Genomic DNA, 19,992 nt, shown 5'->3' with positions numbered 1-19,992 from the left:
TTGTTCTGAAAAGCAAGTTGCTTTTCAGGTGGGCACCCACCTGCCTCCAAAGCACAGCATAAATCACAATCTGCACGAAGATGGTACCCCGAGAAGCATTGTATTGGGAGGACCCGAGGCATCTCTTAACTGGTCAGGAGATGCACTGACCTCCAGCTTCCACTAGACACCGTGAGCCCGGCCAGGACAGGCTCTGGGGGCTCCTGGGGGTCCAGGCGGGGCTGGAAGCTGAAGAAATCCAGGACCAGCTGCCGACTCGGATCTGACTGCTTTTCTCCCCCCACCATTTTATAATTTTTTTTTTCAACGTTTATTTATTTTGGGGACAGAGAGAGACAGAGCATGAACGGGCGAGGGGCAGAGAGAGAGGGAGACACAGAATCGGAAACAGGCTCCAGGCTCTGAGCCATCAGCCCACAGCCCGACGCGGGGCTCGAACTCACGGACCACGAGATCGTGACCTGGCTGAAGTCGGACGCTTAACCGACTGTGCCACCCAGGCGCCCCTCCCCCCACCATTTTAAATCAGTTTTTCATTGTATTAAAATACGCACAAAAGTTAGCCATGGTACGTGTCCAGCTGAGGGGCTTTGGGCCACCAGCCCCACCACCCATCTCCAGGACCCTTCGTCTTCCAAAATGGAACTCTGTCCCCATTAACCACTGGCTCCCCGTCCTCCTCCCCCAGCCCCTGGCACTCACCCTCCTACTTCCTGTCTCTATGAATCTGACCACTCGAGGGACCTCCTATCAGTGGGATCACGCAGTATTTATGCTTTCGTGCCTGGCTTATCTCACTCGGCATGAGTGACAGTGTCCTCGAGGTCCACCCGCATGATAGCGTAGCTTGGGTCAGATTTTCCTTCCTTTTTCAAGCTGCTATTCCGCCTTTTTAAAAATGTTTTTCCGCTGTCAGCGCTGAGCCAACTTCAGATCCTCTGTCCCCCCACTTTCTCTGCCCCTCCCCCACTCGTGCACACTCTCAAAAATGAACATTGTTCAAAAATGTTTTTATGGAAAGGGACAGAGGATAGAGAAGATTCCAACAGTACAAAAAAGCACAAGGGGGAAAGTCGGCACCCAAATCCTTCTCCCCAAAGGCAGCTGCCCCCAGCCCCGCCCCCCAACCCCACCCAGAAAGTGCCTCGCTGTGGTAGGTGGCCCTGCACCTTCTGTGTCGGAGGGTGGGGGGGTCTGCCCCTTCTGCTGGCACCGGGTTTTTCCCGTGATGGGCCTCCCCCGTAAGGCCACTCACTTCCTGCACGTGTGTGCCTGCCTTCAATGTCCAGACACAGTCAAACCTCCCCCCTTGGGGGCTCGGCCCTGCCCCAGAGTTGCCCAGCTGCCAGCCCCCAGCCTCCCCCCATATGGGCTCACTGCTCTGCTCCTGCAGGGCCACTGGGGGTCCTCATCCGGGTTTCCCCGCGCCCTGAGAGTGACACGGGTCATGAGTTGCCAAGAGACGTAGGCATGGGGCTGAATTTGTCACTGGTACCGGTGGGAAAAGCTTGGAAATGGAAGAGACTCCTGGCTGAGACCCTGTCCCAGGGGGAACTCTCCAGGCCTCGGTCCCCCGCCCCCCACCCCGGGCTGAGGGCAGGGACCTCAGCATCTCACCCTCAGCTGCACTGACTCTGTCCAGGACTGCTCAGTCACTTCCTGGTTGGTCCCTGCGACCTCAAGTGTGTGGCTAGATTAAGGCTCGCCACACCAGAACACGGCCACGTCGCACTCCTTCTCCCAGTCCTAGTTTGTTTCGTCTCCCTTGACCCCCACCGCCCCTCAGGGTCCCCCTGCTCTCAGACCGCACCCCCCTGCCGCCACCGTGGCCCGACCCTGACCACACAGGTCAAGAACCCCCAGTGCGGAGCTCCCCAGGGCACGATGGTCGAGGCCTCTCCCTAGAGGGACATCTGGGGGGGGGGGGTTGTGTGTAGAAGAGAGGACTACCCTCCCCTCTGAGCCCCTCTGAGTGTCTTCATCTGCACAGTGGGCCCCATCTCAGTGCAGGGACGTGGAGGGGCCAGAGCGGGGTGGGGGTGGCTGGGGGGGCCCTGTCTCCTGGGCTGGCCCGGCCACCACTCTCAGGCTCAGATATGGCCACGACCATCCTCAGGGGCCCCGGGCTGGAGGTGGAGCCAGGACGGGAGCAGAAGGGGCTTCGAGAGCCAGGGATGGGCACCTCCCAGAAGCAGGCACCCCAGGGTAGCACGTGGTCAGCATCGTGGGTCCAGGCTGAGGACCAAGACCCCCTCAGACACCCTCAGCAGACCCCAGACTCACAAGAGTGCCTTCCCCTCTCCGCACCTCACTTGGTGCCCGCCCGCCCAGGGGACAGTGCAGGGGTGTGAGTGAGGCAGCAACAAGCAGGGCAGCCCCCACCGAGGACCTGGGTGCTTGGAGGAGAGGGGAGTCACTCACCTGCTCCGACCTCTGACCTGGGGAGGCAGGGCTCTGGGCCAGCCAGCCACAGACAGGAGGTGAGGGGTGGGGGGGGCTTCGGGAAGGGCCAAGAGCCCTCCACTGGGGATGCGACCCAGAGGGCTGTCGTGGGAATGGTGGCTGCAGATGTGACTAGACGGCGGGAAGCGGCCACTTGGCCCACAGAGGCTTTCTGGGCCCAACGGGTGCTGAGGGGGCGGGGACTGCAGCCTGGAGCTTCCTCCCCCGTCCCGCCAGCCCGGCACCTGGACCCCATGAGGCACCTGTGCGTCACTGAGTGACCCCAGCCACCGGGACTCCTCGGGCCACACCGGGAGCCTGCCATGGGCTTGTGGGGGCAGAGGCTGGTTTATCTCACCAGGCCCTGTCCACTCCTCCACTGGCACTCAGGAAGCTGGGGGTGGGGGTCCAGCCGGGCAGGAAGCCCGAGCTCAGCCGGCCGCAGCCCAGAGCAGCCGGTGTCGTCTCGGAGCATGTGCCTACTTCTGCTGCTGTGGCCCCTGGTGCTGGGGTTCAGCCTGGAAGATGGCACTCAGACCCACCTCACTTACGACGAGTTGGGGAGCACGGGGGGAGGTGATGGTGAGTGACCGTGGGCCCCGTCTTGGGACCGGGGGCAGGCCTAGAGTCAATGAGGGGGAAATAGGTGGCGGGGGGGGCGGTGGAGAGGGGCCTCCAGCCCAGCCCTGGGCCCACACGGGGCCGGGGGCGTCTGTGTCCAGCTCTGACCCACCGAGCTGGGGTCTCCTGAGAGCCGGGGCCTGGACTCCGGCCCCCTCGGGAGCCGCACCACCGGCCGGGCGGTGGGGAGTGGGGGTGGCGGTTAGACTCTCAACGCCTCTCATCCCCTTCCCCCCGCAGCCGACACACCGGGGCCCCCGACCGGGCCCCGGGCGGGGACCCCTCTCCCGCCCAAACTGCGCAGCTTCCCCGGCCGGCCCTGGGCCAACAGCAGCGACGAGGTGGAGGTCTCGGACGGCTCTCGGGCGCTGCTGCTGGGCTGGGTGCCCACGAGGCTGGTGCCCGCGCTCTACGGGCTGACTCTGCTGGTCGGGCTCCCCGCCAACGGCCTGGCGCTGTGGGTGCTGGCCACACGGGTGCCGCGGCTGCCCTCCACCGTGCTGCTGATGAACCTGGCGGTCGCCGACCTCCTGCTGGCCTTCACGCTGCCCCTGCGCGTCGCCTACCACCTGCGGGACCAGCACTGGCCCTTCGGCGAGGCCGCCTGCCGCCTGAGCACGGCCGGGCTGTACGGCCACATGTACGGCTCCGTGCTCCTGCTGGCCGCCATCAGCCTGGACCGCTACCTTGGCGTGGTGCACCCGCTCCGGGCCCTCACCCTGCGGGGCTGGCGCCTGGCCACCGGGCTCTGCGCCGTGGCCTGGCTGGCGGCCTTCGCCGTGGCGCTGCCCCTGGCGCTGCAGCGGCAGACCTTCCGCCTGCCGCACTCGGACCGCGTGCTGTGCCACGACGTGCTGCCCGTGGGCGCTCAGGCCTCCTACTGGCGGCCCGTCTTCATCTGCCTGGCCGTGCTCGGCTGCTTCCTGCCCGTGCTGGCCATGCTGCTGAGCTACGGGGCCACGCTGTGCACGCTGGCGGCCGGCGGCCGGCGCTACAGGCCCGCGCGGAGGCTGACGGCGCTGGTGCTGGCCTCGGCCGTGGCCTTCTTCGTGCCCAGCAACGCGCTGCTGCTGTTGCACTACTCGGACCCCGGCCCGGACGCCTGGGGGAACCTGTATGCCGCCTACGTGCCCAGCCTGGCGCTCAGCACCCTCAACAGCTGCGTGGACCCCTTCGTCTACTACTACGTGTCTGCCGAGTTCAGGGACAAGGTGCGGGAGGGGCTGCTCTGCTGGGCTCCAGGCGCCTCGACGGCCTCCAGGGAGGGGGGCACCCCGGGCACTGGCACCCGGTCCACCTCGCTCGTGTGATGGCCCCTTGGAAGGTGGGTCAGATGGAGGGGGGGCGGCACGGGGTCGAACCGGGGCCACTCCTGGTTCACATGCACCGGGAACCTCTGAAGGTGAGCTTGTTTGGAAATAGTCATCTGGTGGGCCTGGTGTCCTTGCAAGAAGGGGACGGGGTGGGGGGGTGCCTGGGTGGCTCGGTCGGCTGAGCGGCCGACTCGATTTTGGCTCAGGTCATGATCCCCGGGTCACGGGATGGAGCCCTGCGTCAGGCTCTACACTGAGTGTGCAGCCTGCTCAAGATTCTCTTTCTCTCTCTCTCCCTCTGCCCTTCTCCCCCACTCGCACTTGCTCTCTCTCAAATAAATCAAAATAAAAAATGAAAATAAATAGAAGAGGGAAAAGATACACACAGGGAAGAAGGCCATACAACCACGAGGACAGACACTGGGGGGACGTAGCCACAGCCAAGGAGCCCCACGACCGACAGAGGCCACAGAGGCCGGGACAGCAGCCTGAGTCACTCTCCCGTGGAGCCCCCAAAAGAAGCCAACCCTGGCCACGCCCGCATCTCAAACTTCTGGCCTCCGGAACCGTCAGAGAATAAAGTTCTACCGTTTTAAGTCACCTGTTTTGTGGTATTTAGCTACAGCAACCCCAGGAAACGAATATAGGGGTTTAATGAATATTCCCAGGCCCAGCCAGCCCCCCCCACCTTGTCCAAGGTGGGGCCGAGGAGGCAAGGCCAATGCTGTCCTGCACCTGCTGCGGGACACCCCCCCCCCCCCCCCCGCCAGGAGGCTGGTGGGCCATCCTCCTTCCTAAAAGCCCCAGGTCGAGCTCTGGCATGGGCTCCAGGGTTTGGGGCTGCGGTCTCCTGAATAATCACCGTGGAGGCCCCCATTCCACTCCTCAGGATCCACAGGGCTCAAGTCTCCTACTGTCGCTGCCAGATGGCGCCCCTTCCCTTTACCCCAAGGCACCCCTTCTTGATGCTAATGTCCCCCATGACTCCAGGATCAGATGCGCAGGTGACTGGAAGGTGGATAGTGTGGGCCTGGGGGGTGAGGGCTGTAGCCCTGTGACCCCCCCCACCCCCAGCTGTTTGCCCCGGGCCTGAGCCGTTCTGAACAGACTTAGAGGAGGGCACCACATGGGGAAGGACGGCCATTGCCTCCCAGAGAGCACCATGGGGCACTGCGTCTGGGGGTAAGCAAGCTCCCCAAGGCAGAGGGAAGTAGGGGCCAAACCGGGGCTCCCCACCGGGGCCCATATTGTCTCTGGTCTGGGGAAGAATGAGCCAGAGGGCAGGCAGCCCCAGGACACATTCACGTGCACAGGACCTGGGGAAGTGTAAGATTAGTGAAGCACATCCACGTCAATAGCCTGGTTGATGACGTAGTAGTTTTCCAATTATGTTGCCGCTGGGGAAGGGTACCTGGGACCTCTCTACACTGGTAGAATGTCTTAGAAATGCACAGGAATCTACCATTAGGTTGGGGGGCAGGCGTCTGAAACGTTCCTCGCCCATCCTGCTCTGAAAGGCTGGGCCCGTCGACTAGGGAACTAGGGAGCTGGGGCTCTAGTCCTCAGTGCTGCCCCCCGGAGGCCAAAGCCTGTGACTCTGGAAATGAGCTTTTATTACACCAGCTGCCTCCACCAGGAAAGGGGCCCAGGGCCCAGGAACCGTCCCTTGTAGGCTGGGAGTGGGAGGAACGGGCAAGGGAAGTGGCCGGTGCTGCAAGACGGGGACCCACTGGCCAGGCAGCACCCTCAGGGTCTCTGTGCTGTCCCTGGTGGGGGTCAGAGATGAGCAGCGTGGGTTGAAATAAATACCACTGCAAGGGGGTGGGGAGACAGTGCGCAGGAGGAAACAGAGACAAGGCATCCCCTGCGGGTTACAAAGAGGAATCTGATGATAGTTGGGAGGGTCCCCCAGGGAAGGCAGGTCTGGTCGTGGAGCTGGGAGAGGGCAGTCCCCACGATCAGGAGTCCGGGGGTGGGGGGAGTAGGCGGTGGTGAGGCCCCGAGATGAGAAGTCGACCTAGCCCTGGAGGCAGGAAGCTGAAGGTGCCTGGGTCAGAGCCATTGGCTTGCCCTCAGGGGCTGGCAGGTCGTCAAGACGGAACATTCAGGGACCCCTGGGGTGAGACAGGGGGTGTGTGTGTGGACTGTAACAGTTATGGGACCATTTGGGGTCTAGGTCCAGGGGCTCAGCGGCCCAGGTGCCCCAAAGGGGGCCACAGCTTTGCGATTTCGGAGAAAGGCGGACTGTTTCACTTCGAAGTTGGTGATGAGGAGATGGGTGTTTTTTGTGTCCCTGATTTGGGCTAAATGTCATCGTGTCTCCTCCGACACAGGCCTTTGGCCACAGGTCCTTCCGAGGAGCGTCTCCTCTGGGGGAGCGTGAGCTGCTCTGGCCTGAGGAGGGGGGGTGCCCAGCCCCAGGTGCAGCTGAGGAGGTGGGGGGGATCGAGGCCGACCCTCCGGTTGAGGGAGGGCTGGGGGGAGGCCCGTCATCCATGGAGGCAGGTCTCTGTGTTCTGTTTATCAGGTTCATTCGGAGGCTGGGGTCACCTGGGGTGGGGTCCGCCAGCCCACCAGAGAGTCACGGGAGCTCTCCCATCAGTGGCCCCCTTCCAGCGACCGGACAGTGATAGCACGCAGCCAGATCAAGTGCTCCTGCTCAGAGCGTCAGGAAGAGAAGCCACTCTGGCTGAAGAGAGAAAAAGAGAAAGACATCGTGGGCTGCCAGGTCCCCTTGGCGGAACCTGCCTCCACGTCACGGCTCAGCCCGGCCGCTTCTGCCCACTGGGGCAGGTGCATCGTCCCTAGAGAGGGGTTGGGGGGCCCCTGGTCTGGCCCAGCCCCTCAGGACCCTGTCCACCCCCACCGGGTCACGGTGATGGGACAGGTTGTTCACTCCCACTACACGCAGCAACGTGGGCGGACGGCAAGGGAACTCTGCTGAGTGAGAAAAGCCAACCTCAACAGGATTCCATTTACACAGCATCCCCGAAACGACAGACTACAGACAGGGGCCAGGTGGGCGCCACTATGAAAGGGAAGCTGCTCTGTGTCGACCATGGGGGTGATGACACAAACCTATGTGCGGGGAAAGAGCACAGGCTCAATTGCCAAAGCGGTGACTTATGAACACAGGAGGTATGGACGTCAGTCTCCTGGTATGACACTGTCTTCAGACTCATCTGCCGGATGTCACCGCAGGCGGGACTGGGTGAAGGGCACCTGAGAGGTCTCTGTGTTATCTCTGACAACCGCGTGGGAAACTAGGATTACCTCAAATTTAGAAGTTTAATAACTACCTCCCTCCCCCACCCCCCACCCCCGCCCGAACCAAAGAAAAACAAGAGCCAACCTCTGGGCGGGCACTGGAGACAGCTAGCAGATACAGGAGGGAGGGGTGGGCAATGCTTGGGAGAGTTTAAAGCCGGGCACAGGACAACTACAACATGAGGGGCGGGTGAGGATCACACACGGACAGAAATGCCTTCAAAGTTGCCACGTTTTTGGTGAAGCAGTCCGGTACTCTCACCAAGTAAACCGAAAAGTTTAAGGATGCATATTGTAATCCCCGGAGCTATGAGTAACAAGTAATGCTAGGGGCGCCTGGGAGGCTCAATCGGTTAAGCGTCCGACTTCGGCTCAGGTCACGATCTCGCGGTTTGTGAGTTCGAGCCCCGCGTCGGGCTCTGTGCTGATGGCTCACGGCCTGGAGCCTGCTTGGGATTCTGTGTCTGTCTCCCTCTCTGCCCCTCCCCGCTCACGGCTCTGTCCTCTCTCTGTCTCTCAAAAATAAACATTAAAAAAACAAACGTAAGGATGTATTATAATTCCCGAAGCTACGAGTAAAAAGTGATGCTGGGGTGCCTAGTTAAGCACCTCAGTCGGTTAAGCGTCTGAACCTGGATTTCGGCTCAGGTCATGATCTCACCGTTTCTGAGTTCGAGCTCTGCATCGGGCTCTGCACTGTGTCACCATGGAGCCTTTCTCCCCCTCTCTCTGCCCCTACCCCACGTTCTCTCTCTCTCTCTCCCTCTCAAAAATAAAAAAGATTAAAAAAAAAAAAAGAATGCTAAAATAGGAAGAGCGGAATCCAAATGGAAGCCTCCAAAACTATTCAGTAAACCCAAAGGGAGGCACGTAGAGAACAAAACAGAACACGTATTGAAACAGCAGCCATGAAACCCCAGCAGCCCTATCAACGATTGTATTAAATGCACTCGGACTAAGCCCCAGGGCCTGGTGTGGGATGATGCTCCCCACCCCCACCCCGAGCCTACCAGACTTTGGTGGGTGCCCAAGGACAAGCATTCCCACTGGGTTTGCTGTGTGGGAGTGGAAACCAGCCTGTGCCACTGATGTATAGTGGAGAGACCCGGGGCTCAGGCAGACACAGCCTCAGGCCTGACGGTGCTCAGCAACCCCTGGGAGCTGCCACATAGCTCAGCCGATAAAATCAACCTGTGGCTTACACCTCTGGAGCCTGCTGTTAACTTAGAACCAAAGATTCGCTCCTCCAGGAAGTCTGCCCAGCGCCCCTTCCCAGCCTCACCCACTTCCTCCTCCCTTCCCTGGAGTGATGAAGATTCTCTGACCCAACTCTTTTTCAGCTGGGCCTCAACTTCTGGGCTTCTGTGTTCATCTCAGCACTGTCCAATTGTGGCAAGAACCCTGCTACTTAGCTTAAGCTGGAATCCTCCCCCGCCCCCCCCATATCTGATCACTCTCGGTATCTAATGGGCCCCTTCCTCCCCATCACCCCTGGGGCGCAGTCTGATACCCTGGCCTGCCTTCAGCAGAAATACTGTTAGGTGGGTCCTGCCAGAATCCCCCCTTCATCCCGATGTTTCCTGTTCGTAATTCTCCGTCCACTGCCCCCCATCCTGGTCCTTGGCTACAAACCCCCACTTTTTCTTGTAGAGCTGGGTCCGGTCTTCCTCTCCACTGCAAGACCCCACTGCATGGTCCCGCTACCTATCTCGTATTCAAGTTCTCTCCCTTGAATAAAGTCTTCCTTCCCATCTTTAACAAGCATCGTGAATAATTTCTTTCTTTAACAGAGAGTCCCAGTGGGCCTCATGGACAGGCCTGTCCTGGGGTCCAGTCCTTGGGAGGACTCAGCCTCACCAGGCTCATACAGGCTGTTCCCTGATGTGTGTTGGGTAGACTGTGGGGAGAGGGGTCAGGAGAGAACGGATCCCCCATTTCGTTCCTGGAAACCTGCAGGCGGACCCCTCGATGAATCACTCTCCTTCCCGCTAGGTCCAGGGCAAGTGAGGGGAGGGAGTTGGGGGGGTCCAGCTCTCACCTGTCCTCCGCCTCCCCCTCCAAGTCTATCACTTCATGGCCATGAGCAGCTGCCACACGCCCAGCGTCCAGGGGGGCTGGGTCATAGTCGTAACTGTATGACGCAGAGGCTGGTGTCAGCTGCTCTGAAAGGAAGGGGCACTCAGTCAGTAGGAAGGCACTGGGGGGGGGGGGTCTGGATGACAGCCCAGAGGGACCTTGCAGAAGAGAGATATGGGCCAGAAGGAGGTGGGAGGTCACAACGGTGGGGGAAGAGGACACAGAGATCACAGATGGGTAGATGCAGAAAGGCGCAAGCTTCGGGTGGGAGTGAGGAGAGACTCAGCAAGATTGAGGAGACCCAGAAACCCAGATACACGGAACCAGAGGCGGGGGGCGGGGAGGACACAACACCTGAGGAACAGAGGGTGATGGTCTCGAGTCCAAAGACAGAGAGACAGAGACTGGAGAGATGCAGGGGCCACCGTTGTGGGGAAAGCTGTGGGCATCAGGGACAGAGAATCCAGGACTGTGAGATTCAGGAAGGAGCAGTGGGAGGAAGGGAAAAAGAAAGGAAGAGGAGAGAGTGATGCTAGAAGGGGGTTGGGGGAGTGGGGAGGTGGTGATGGGGAGGAGGAGGTGATGGAGAGGAGGGAGAGGTAATGAAAAAGATAGGGTGATGCACTATTTATATGCAGGGAGAGGTGGGGTCCCACAGGCTGGATCCAGAGTGGGTCCTCACCGAGGACACAGTGGCCAGGGGGCGCGGGCTCCAATCTCGCGCGGCCTAGGCAGGCGGCCTCCTGCAGGTGGCAGGCGCTGGTGTAGACGATGCCATCAGAGCCGCAGACAGGGTCCCCGCGGGCGGTACAGTCGCGGGGGCAGCCACAGCGCGTAATCTTCGCCCCCTCCTCTGGGGCGGCCGCAGGACCCCGCTCGCCTGGGGACCAGCCTGGGGGCGAGGTGAAGTCGGCAGGGACTGGGGGACCCCAATCCCCATCTGGTCTGCGCTTCCCACCGGGCCTGGAGTGAGGGAAAAGTCCCTGGGGGCAGGGACTACCTTCCACCGGGTGGGGCCTGGGGCCCGACAGTTACTGGGAGTCCCTGAGCCCTGACTTGGTAGAATTTCATTCAAGTGTTTGCTTACTACTTACGAAAACAAAATTTTATCAACGAAAGCAATCTAAACCCATTTCAAGATGCTTGAAAAATAAAGAAAAAGGCCCTGAAGGACCCCTCCCAGCCCCGCCCAACACTTTGCTGCGGCCACTCTGAGTTCATGGCCAAGGCCCTGCAGTCGCTACGCCTCTATTTTGTGGAGGAAGAGAGGTACGGGTTCTGCTTTGGGCGCCCTCCCTCCCCGCTCGGCCCCGCCCCTTTCCGCTGCCCGCCCACACCCCGTTCGGCCCCGCCCCTTCCCGCCTTCACCAGCACCCCGCTCGGCCCCGCCCCTCCTCGCTGCCCACCGACCTTCTGCTTGGCCCCGCCCCCACAATGTTCACCCTTGACCTTGCCCTCTTCTCCTGCCTTTACCAAGCGGTCCCCCTCTGCCTGGAGACCCCCTTCCCCGCTCTGATCTGAGCTCCAAAAGGACGGTCGGGGTGGCAGTGGCCCCGCGCACTCACCGGGGCCCTGAGCCGGGGCGCGCTCCACCTCATTGCACGCGGGCCCTGCGCACAGCTCCTGGGCAAGTGGACTGCGCACGCTGACATTGTAGAAGCGCGTGGCTTCAAAGGCTGCGGGACGCGGGAGGCAAGAGTGACGAAATGACGGGTGACAAGGCGAGGAACTGAGCTGGGGACGCGGGCGGGCGCGGGCCTACCAGGCTCGTAGTAGTCGTACACAGAGACAGGCAGCGCGGACGTCCTGCCCACTACATGTTCACGGAGCGCCCGGAACCGCACGCAGGTCAGGCACCGGCTGGGGATCTGCAGGGTTAGCGGACGGGCTCAGGCCGGGCTGGGGCCACTAGGCTCAGGGATGAGCTAGGGCCCCTAGGCTCTGCTCTGCCTCAAAGCATGCGCCCAGAACTGGCCGATTGGGGGGGGGGGGGGGATACCAAGCGGGGTGTGTGAAACACAGGAACCTGATTCCACTCAATTCTCTGGGTCCTTCCATCCTACCTGGAAAAACATCTCTGCCGGTCTTTCACTCTCCCCTCCCCTAGCCCCTGGCATCCGCTAATCCGCTTTTTGTTTCTATGGATTCACCTGTTCTGGACATTTCATGTGCATGAGATCATACACTACGAAGCCTTTTCGTGTCTGGCTTCTTTCATCCAGTATGTTTTCCAGGTTCATCCACATGCACCCGTGCTTCATTCCTTTTTTTGCCTGAATACCGTTCCACATCCCTCCCAACTTTTCCCACCAACGTGAGCTGAGCTGGCTGGGGCACAAGGCCACCAGCTGTGCCAGCTCTGCCTGGATTTATTATTGCCCTCGTTTCTTTCTCATGATAGGAGATGGCTGCAGGAACCACACTGGGCCAGGACAGCTCTGCCCTCATTAATTGGGGTGCGGTCGGTGCCTCCACCCCTGCCCCGCCCCCACCCCACTGCCGGTACCTCATCGAAGTAGAAGAGGACTCTGCGTCCAGCCACCTCGTACCTCTTCAGCGTGAAATGCTTGTCAGAGAGCAGCTGGCGAGGAAGCCAGAGGTCAGGGTCCACCCAGCCCCTGTCCCCAGTGCTTGCTTCCTCCCCGGTCTTCATGGGGCCTATGCTGGTCAGTGGGAGGTGGGCCAGTTCCGGAAGGAAGCCGAAGCCCCAGAGGCTGGAGGCTTGCCTATGGTTGTCCAGCAAGTCGCCATGGACCGGGCCCAGGGGATGGAGGTCAGTGTGACCCGTGAACCCAGGAGAAGGTACCCCGAGCTCCCGCCTTCCCTCCCCTTCCTGCAGCCTCCCTTGATCCAGCCCCAACTCAAGGCAACCCGAGGTGCCCAGCTGGGCCCTGCCACCTGCTTTTACCTCATCTACAACATGTAACATGCTCCAGCCTGCGAATTCCGTGTTTGATCCATAAAACCAAGGCTTCTGTGCTGGCCCTTCTCCTTACCCTGCCTCTCCCCAGCCTCCCTGATCGCCCCCACCCCCTGCCTTTCCTTCTCCATCCTCCCTACACTGCAGGCCTCCTCCGGCCTCAGGCAAGACAGCGCCCCCCTTTTTGTGCCTCCCTCGCACAAAAGGGGGCATGGGGCTCGTCTCTCTTGAGTTTGAGGGTAGCGGTAGGTCTCCGGAGAACGAGGGCGGAGGGCATCCTATGGCACCCCATGTTGTCCCTAAAGCACACCCATATTTGCTGAATCCCTCCTCCACCACCTGGATCCCCCCCTCCCCACCTGCCCCTCAGCAGGCGACCAGCCCAAATGCACCAACTTTGCCCGGAGAGGCCAAAAAAAAAAAAAAAAAGAGCTGGGAATTTGCAACCTGGTCAGGGTGGTCAGCTAGAGACCGCGCCCGGCTTCCGCCTTCCGGCACCACCTCACCTGCTCTAGGCTCTCGATGTCCACCCGGAAGCCTGAGAGCAAGGGCACGTCCAGGACAGCCATATTGGAGGACCCCGCATGCAGCCACCTTCCAACGAGAGGAGAGACGCAGGCCCTCGAGCTCAAGCCCCACGGTGGAATTCGTGGCCCCCTCTGTGCCCCCCGCCACAATCCCCGCGCCTGAAGTCCTGGGCGAACCCGCCCTAGGCCTGGCTGGGTGGCCCATTTGTACAAACACAGGTCGCTGGTCAGCCCGTTTCACAGTTGAGACCCTAAGATCATAAGGAGAGGGCCCTGCCGAGGGTTCTGGGCCTGACCCAGGTCTACTGACTCTGGGTTGTGCTTGCCCCGAACCCCGTGCTGTGTCCCCAGCACAGGAAGCAGTTTCCGTGGGGCCATGGGAGCCCAGGTGACTGGGGATACCCAGTCACTCCCCAGTGCTTGTCCTCAGTTTCCCCTTCTGTGACACGGGGTATGCCCAATTGACCTCTGGGGCCTGCTACGTGCCAGGCCCTCCCAGTGCCGCGTGCTGGTGACAAGGAAGGTGACTGATATTCAGAGGGGAACCGGTAGACTCTGGGCCCAAGGGGCCATGGTGGCCGCAGCCCCTGGGGAGGATGGGGAGGCTTCCTGTTGGGGTGAGGCCTGAGTAAGCCCATATCTGGATGGCACACATACATCCGAGAGAGGAACAGAGATGTCCCCAGCTACATAGGGCCATGGGAGCCCAGGCATGTCCCCAGCAGGCCTAATGGGGCCAGACTTGGGCCAGTCTGCCTGCTTCCTGCTCCCCCTACCCCAGCTGATGGCAGATTGAGGGTCATGGGAGAGTGGCCTTGGCAGCCCCAGTGGACTTTGGATGCCATGGCAACCATCCACCTTTGGGCTCCCGTATTGTCACCATGGCAACGAGCATCCTCTGAGGGCAGCTGCCCGTGCCCCCCCTGAGGACCCCTGTGACCTGGTCCTGGGGTCACCCTCGGGAAACTGAGAGGCCTGAGGCTCTGGTGAGTCGGGCAGGGGCCACAAACAGCTGTCCCCACCTGGGCCACCTGCCTCACCTGTCACTGGGGTCTGCTGCATCCATCTGGAAGCTTCTGTTTCCTTCTCTCATTCAAAAACCATCTGCAGTGTTAAGTGCCTGACATTAAGCACTTGCTTGCAAAAGCATCCACGTCAAAGATACCCATCTTAGATACACGTACCACCAGCTGTTTGACACGGCTACTGGATTCAACAACTAGACAAGGAGTCAGGCGCCCCACACACATGAAGTTCCCCTTTTAGAAAACCCTGGGCAGCCAAGATAACTAACCTGCTTTTCCCTTCCTGCTCCCTAACTCCTGCCCTTAATTTTAAATTCGACAAAAAAGAGTGGACTGACGGGGCTGACGTGTCCGACTCTCGATTTCGGCTCAGGTTACGATGATCTCACGGTTGTGAGTTCGAGCCCCGCGTCGGGCTCTGCTCTGACAGCACGGAGCCAGCTTGGGATTCTCTCTCTCCCTCTCCCTCCGCCCCTCTCTTTCTCTCTGCCCTTCCCCTACTTGTTCACAGGCGTGCTCTCTCAAAATAAATCAATAAACATTAAAAATATGAGAATGGACTGGCAAAACCTTAGATCCCCCCCTCTACCCCAATCAAGGCAGAGCCCCAGGTGCATACTTTTTCTCTCTGTACCTGTGACCTTGCTGTCTGGCCCCAGGAATGCTGTGTAACTTCCAGGACCAATAAGTCATGAACCTTGTCCCTCAAAGTTCCCTGAGAGTTGTTGCCAAGGGTATCTTGCAACTGTAACAAAAGCCACAAGGGCTGGTCTGGCCACAGCAGTGGGAAATGTAGTAGGGAGCAGGTGCGTGCCCCAGGCATGCCAGCTGATAGCATCACAATCCACAGGCTCAGACTGACCCAAAACACCAACCCTGAGCACCTGCTCAGCACCCTGGGCCTGGGAGGAGCTGTCTTCCTCTGAGGCCCAGGCAGGAGTGTTGGCCGCGGGGAGGTGGCCTTACCTGGTGCACACCTCCAGGGTCACCTGATACTCCTGGTGATGCTGGTCGGCTGCTGGGTCGTCATCATCGGCCGAGGAGGCGGGAGCGGGGGTCCGCCGCTGCTCAGCCTCGGGCTCCCGGAGGCTCACGAGCAGCTGGAAGGCCGGTTTGGCCACCGGGTCTGGCACATTGTAGGTGACATCAATCTGGGGGGGGGGGGCGGTGTGGGAGGACCGAATCTTAGGGAACCTGGGGTTGGGGGAGGGGAGAGGCAGGGCCATGGCCAGAACGATGACAAAAGTGGCATGAATGGCAGATGTGGGGACAACTGTTACTTCGTTTAGCCCTGCAAGTGCCCAAGTGGGTGCAGATATGACCGTCACCCCATTTTCACGCATGTCAAGCCCAGGTCCAACAGCCTCCAGGCCTCTCCCACCTCTCCGCTGTGTCGTCTGGGCTCCCATTGTAGAGATGGGGAAGCTGAGGTTTTCAGGGTCTCCAGGCAGACTTGCCCTCTGACCACCAGCCGGAGCCCGCAGGCTGGCCTGCCCCAGCCCAGAGTGCAGCTAAATCCCAGGGCCTGGTGACCGAGGAGCTGTGGGGGGGGGGGGGGCAGGCTGGGTCCGGGGGAGGGGGGCACATCCTGGTTCAGACAGCAGCAGGGAGAACAGACTTGAAGCACTGGGCAAACCCTGGGGGCGGGGGAGGGCGTCTGCTTATGGTCAGAGACCACTGGATTGAGGAGCAAATGGATTTTCTTGTGGGGGGAGGGGGACGACCCACATTCGAGAGAATGCATGGCCACCTGCCTTGGTCAGGCTGGGCTGCATGACGGGGGTCAGACAGTCTGTCCCGGGGTCTCTCTCAGCCACACACCTCCATCCCACTCACCCTGGCCCGCCACTGAGCTTGGAGCTCCCAGCCTGCCCCTCGGGGCATCCCCAGGTTCCAGAAGCCCCAGCGAGTGCCCGATCTCCCTCCCTGAAGCCCCACCTGCATCAGGCAGCAGCCTTCGCCCTTGGCGCTCACGAACAGTCCCGTGGGGAGGCTGGGGATCTGAAGAGAGAAGACGCCGTGACACCCTCTGCAGACACACGAGGGGGTGTGGCAGGCAGGGGGGAGGGGCCGCCAGCACTGCCCCCCAAGCCCTGGTCCAGGAATACACACCGCCGCGGTCTGCAGAAGCTTCTGGTTGGCCGCGTGCAGTTCAAAAGTTTCCTGGTAGTCCAGGTTGGTGGAAGCCAGGGAGACGGTGAGGTTGACGTTGCCGGCATATGACAAGACGGCATAGTCTGCCAAGGCCTGAAGAGCCACACAAGTGTCCTGGGGACACAGCAGGAGGTGCTGTCAGCCCCGGGAATGGGCCAGCCAGCAGTGTCCCTCCCTGCTCCCCGCCCCACCCCCCCCATCCCCAGAGGTCTGGCCCAAATTGGGGGCACCATGGACCCTCTCTGAAGGCCGGAGACCCAAGTGGGTGGAATGGAGAGTGAATCTGCGGCAGACCGACATCCATGGCCTGGGGGCCCTGATAACAGGCGGGCATTCCCACAGAAGCAGAGGCTGGGTCCCTGTCCCAAAGCCGGGTGCATCTGTCCCTCAGGCCCACCCCCTGCTTTCTCTTGGACTCCTCATCTCCAGGAGCCGCCTTGGGACTTGAAACACGTGGTGGCTTCCTGGCGAACTCTGAGCCCTGAGCCTGGGCCTCAGCGACCCCGCTGGGACCTGAGCCCCTTCCTCTTGGCCCTGCTCAACTCACCTGAGTAGAGGAGAAGCCCCCGAGCGCGTTCCGCTGCTGGGACAGCCACTTCACCACGGGCAGGGCCGTGGCCACATCACCCAGGAGGGTGTAGGTCAGCAGGGCATAGGCTGTCATTTCCACCTCGGCTGAGACCACTGCGATGGACAAGGCTGGCTGGGGCCCTTCCGATGGCGGGACCCAGCACCCAGCACCCAAAGCAGGGGGCCAGTACCTGACTGAGAGACCCCATCGCTGAAGCTCAGGAATGCATCCTTGTCCACGTCCCGGGAACCCGTCAGGCTCCAGTGGGTGACCCCATCTGCAGGGCCAGGACAGGTCAGGGGCCACAACCCAATTAAGTGTTCAGCCTGGCATCCCGCGGTGTCAGTGCATATGGGTCTCGAGGAGAGACGTGGCGGGGGCGGGGGATGGACCCCAGGGGAGTAGGGTGCCAGGGGCAGATGGCTGGGACAGGAAGGGCCTTGGGGCTGTCTCAGATCTGCAACTACATGACGGACCCAGTCCCTCCTGTACCCCTGGAAGACATCGGTGGCCTCCCTCCTGACGGGTCCCTGATGCGGCTCCAGCCATCCCTACTCAGGACCGAGGAAGCCGCTTGCTACCTGGTAAGGCTCCAAGGATTCTGAGTTCATGTGTGATGTAAAAGGCCCTCGGACCACAGAGAAATCCGTGCTCCCTGCCCCGGATCTCAAGCAGTTAGTCCTAAATAGACACTGTCATCCAATCGGGTAGTTTCAGAATTCTGCTTAATGTTTGTTTGTTTTTCTTCTTAGCAATGAAAGCATTTCTCAGGTGACATCATGAGCAGAAAAGCTGCTGGGGAGGGTGGGGGGCGGGTAGTGGGATGAGGGCCGGGAGGGGGCTTGCTTTGAGAGGTCTCCACGACTGGGGCTCCCCAAGCACAGTGAGTAGTCATTTTGTGGGTGGAGAGACCAACATCCTGCAGACAGAAACGGCTTCCTTCCCAAGGTTCACCCGGCGATGGAAGGCAGGGGGGCCCTCCCTGCCTCCCAGCACCCTGTCCGGGGGTTGGTCTCCAGGAAGCCTGGGGCGTTCTCTACTGCCCTCTGGGCTATCCCCTATTCCACGAGGGAGAAAAATGACACACGGGCTCAAGCCACTTCATTAAATGGAGCCGCTGGATGCAACAACGAATAACAAACAAAACAGACTGAGCAAAGGGTGCCTCCTTAGCTCCATGCGTGTGTTCATGAACCGTTTAGGGAGATGCACGGTGGGCGGGTCCCACGGTGGCCTCTGGGGTGGCGATCAGGAGCCACCTACTCTGCGTGATGGCCAGGCTGCGGAGTTTTCGCAGCGCTGCGGGGGCTGCTGGGCTGCGGAGCAGGGTCAGCGCGTAGGTGGTCAGGGCACTGCTGTAGGGGTCGGCGGCCAAGGGCACACTGGACTCCAGGAAGTGCCTCGCTCTGGCAATGGCGCCCCTCTCCTCCTGCGGGATGGGGTGGGGAGTGGAGCCCTGCGAGGCTGCTCTGTTCCCCCACCCACCTGCCCACCCGCAGGTTCCCAGGGCGCACCTAGGGAGAGCTCCCAGACTCTCATTCTGCCTCCTTCTAGGGCTCCCGCAGCGTGCGGACCTGGCTTTCAAAACCCCATCCCCTTTCTGTTGGTGCCAGCTTTCTTCCAAATGAGGTCTGAGCACAGTGTATCAACCCAGAGAAGTACTGGGGGAATCAGGCAGAGCCCTGACCACCCTGTCCCACCCACCCCTTCACCAGGCTGCCTTTTAAGAACCCCTGCCCAGGCCCACTTCATCCTCCAGGCCTCACTTCAAGTGTTGCCTCCTCCAGGAAGCCCACCAACCCTGATCATGCTTCTCCCGCAGCCCTAATGTGAGCCACTGGAGGACAGAAACTGAGTCCGCTGTCCAGCGGGGGCTTGATGCAGAGAAGCTGCCCAAGCATATTGGTTAAATGGAAAAAAAATGAGTGATTAGAAGCATTCGTGAATTTGATAAATGAGCAACGGTGTTCCTGTGGGCACCGATGGAGCCATGGCGTTAAGATAACTCTGCTTTGGGGCGCCTGGGTGGCGCAGTCGGTTAAGCGTCCGACTTCAGCCAGGTCACGATCTCGCGGTCTGTGAGTTCGAGCCCCGCGTCAGGCTCTGGGCTGATGGCTCAGAGCCTGGAGCCTGTTTCCGATTCTGTGTCTCCCTCTCTCTCTGCCCCTCCCCCGTTCATGCTCTGTCTCTCTGTCCCAAAAATAAATAAATAAACGTTGAAAAAAAGAGAACTCTGCTTTTAGGCCGCCTGGTTGGTGCAGCTGGCTCAGCGTCTGGCTCTTGATTTTGGCTCAGGTCACGATCTCACGGTTCTGTGAGTTCGAGCCCCGCACTGGGCTCTGTGCTGTGTGGGGCTCACTTGGGATTCTCTGTCTCTGCCCCTCTCCCACTCCAGCTTTCTCTCTCAAAAAAAGATATCTCTGCTTCAGATTGTTAAGATCTCAGAAAGCATGCTCTCCCAAAGCTCTCCATCTTTAGATCAGGACAAAGTATGGAAACTGCCCCTAATGTGGGGCGTTGAGATATATATACCATGTACCTCCTGGGGCCTCGACACACCGCAGTTAGGACCATGTCCCCATAGGAGAGGACACAGAGACGCAGGCACAGGGCCATGCAGAGACAGAGGCAGACACTGGAGTGACGTGGCCACAAGACTAGAAATGCCTGGGGCCTCCAGAAGCTGGAGAGGCCTAGAAGGACCTTCCTTAGAGCCTTCGGAAGGAGCACAGCCTTGCTGACACCTGGACCTCAGACGTATGGCCTCCAGGACTGTGAGAGAATAAACTCGTGCTGTCTGAAGCCAGTTTGTGGTACTTGCTACAGCAGCCCGGACCCTGATCCAGGGGCCACGATCCAGCCTAGGGCACAGGGGCCTTCAGAGTCCGGAGTGAATGAAGACACACGTGACACAGCTCTAAACGTGTGACAGGGTCCGAATGACCTGGAAGTCCATTTAACTGGAAGAAGGAGCAGAGCCAGAGGAGACAGGAGGGGCCCGCCTCAGGGGATGCGGAGGGGCTGGGGTCCCTCGGCCTCAGAGGTGCAGGCACTCACCAGCCCCCCCCCCCCCCCC

At 60.6% G+C, this 19,992-nt stretch overlaps 2 protein-coding genes across 9 annotated transcripts in view; one reads left to right on the top strand and one right to left on the bottom strand.

Annotated features, from left to right (window-relative positions):
- The first annotated feature begins 2,495 nt into the window (after positions 1-2,495).
- On the top strand, positions 2,496-5,084 carry F2RL3 (F2R like thrombin or trypsin receptor 3). Of its 2 annotated transcripts, none has more exons than XM_027038202.2 (3): positions 2,496-3,024; positions 3,304-4,274; positions 4,743-5,084. In XM_027038202.2, the coding sequence occupies exons 1-3, from the start codon at positions 2,766-2,768 to the stop codon at positions 4,866-4,868; spliced, it is 1,356 nt and encodes a 451-aa protein (XP_026894003.2). In that variant the 5' UTR covers positions 2,496-2,765; the 3' UTR covers positions 4,869-5,084. The 2 variants fall into 2 exon arrangements, with proteins under 2 accessions (XP_026894003.2, XP_026894004.2); XM_027038203.2 differs by having other exon boundaries at positions 3,304-4,387; positions 4,743-4,864.
- Positions 5,085-5,972: 888 nt separating this feature from the next.
- The window catches only part of CPAMD8 (C3 and PZP like alpha-2-macroglobulin domain containing 8), an 81,824-nt gene continuing 67,804 nt past the window's right edge, over positions 5,973-19,992 (bottom strand). For 3 of the 7 annotated variants that reach the window (XM_053219687.1, XM_053219688.1, XM_053219686.1), the window contains 13 exons: positions 18,180-18,345; positions 17,107-17,193; positions 16,893-17,029; positions 16,304-16,459; positions 16,130-16,192; positions 15,158-15,342; positions 13,146-13,233; positions 12,226-12,300; positions 11,482-11,587; positions 11,285-11,395; positions 10,402-10,611; positions 9,682-9,805; positions 7,737-7,815 (listed from right to left, as the gene is read on the bottom strand). In XM_053219687.1, the coding sequence (XP_053075662.1) occupies positions 7,752-7,815; positions 9,682-9,805; positions 10,402-10,611; positions 11,285-11,395; positions 11,482-11,587; positions 12,226-12,300; positions 13,146-13,233; positions 15,158-15,342; positions 16,130-16,192; positions 16,304-16,459; positions 16,893-17,029; positions 17,107-17,193; positions 18,180-18,345 (1,572 nt within the window). In that variant the 3' untranslated portion in view covers positions 7,737-7,751. Of the gene's footprint in view, positions 7,066-7,454; positions 7,621-7,736; positions 7,816-9,681; positions 9,806-10,401; positions 10,612-11,284; positions 11,396-11,481; positions 11,588-12,225; positions 12,301-13,145; positions 13,234-15,157; positions 15,343-16,129; positions 16,193-16,303; positions 16,460-16,892; positions 17,030-17,106; positions 17,194-18,179; positions 18,346-19,992 lie in introns of those variants that run through there. The other 4 variants (XR_003413687.2, XR_003413689.2, XM_027038263.2 and 1 more) reach the window with 4 other exon arrangements.

The sequence above is a fragment of the Acinonyx jubatus genome, chromosome A2 (genome assembly GCF_027475565.1).
Source record: "Acinonyx jubatus isolate Ajub_Pintada_27869175 chromosome A2, VMU_Ajub_asm_v1.0, whole genome shotgun sequence".
Classification (NCBI taxonomy): domain Eukaryota; kingdom Metazoa; phylum Chordata; class Mammalia; order Carnivora; family Felidae; genus Acinonyx; species Acinonyx jubatus.
The sequence above is the reverse complement of the archived record's forward strand: the minus strand, read 5'-3'. Positions and strand labels throughout refer to the sequence as shown.

What these genes read in the sequence shown, in the direction of transcription:
- F2RL3 (XM_027038202.2), top strand. Translation starts at nt 2,766, where the DNA reads ATGGGCTTGTGGGGGCAGAGGCTGGTTTATCTCACCAGGCCCTGTCCA. An exon ending in GAGCACGGGGGGAGGTGATG is followed by an intron (nt 3,025 to 3,303) that starts GTGAGTGACCGT and finishes TTCCCCCCGCAG; the next exon opens with CCGACACACCGGGGCCCCCG. An exon ending in CTGCCGAGTTCAGGGACAAG is followed by an intron (nt 4,275 to 4,742) that starts GTGCGGGAGGGG and finishes GAAAATAAATAG; the next exon opens with AAGAGGGAAAAGATACACAC.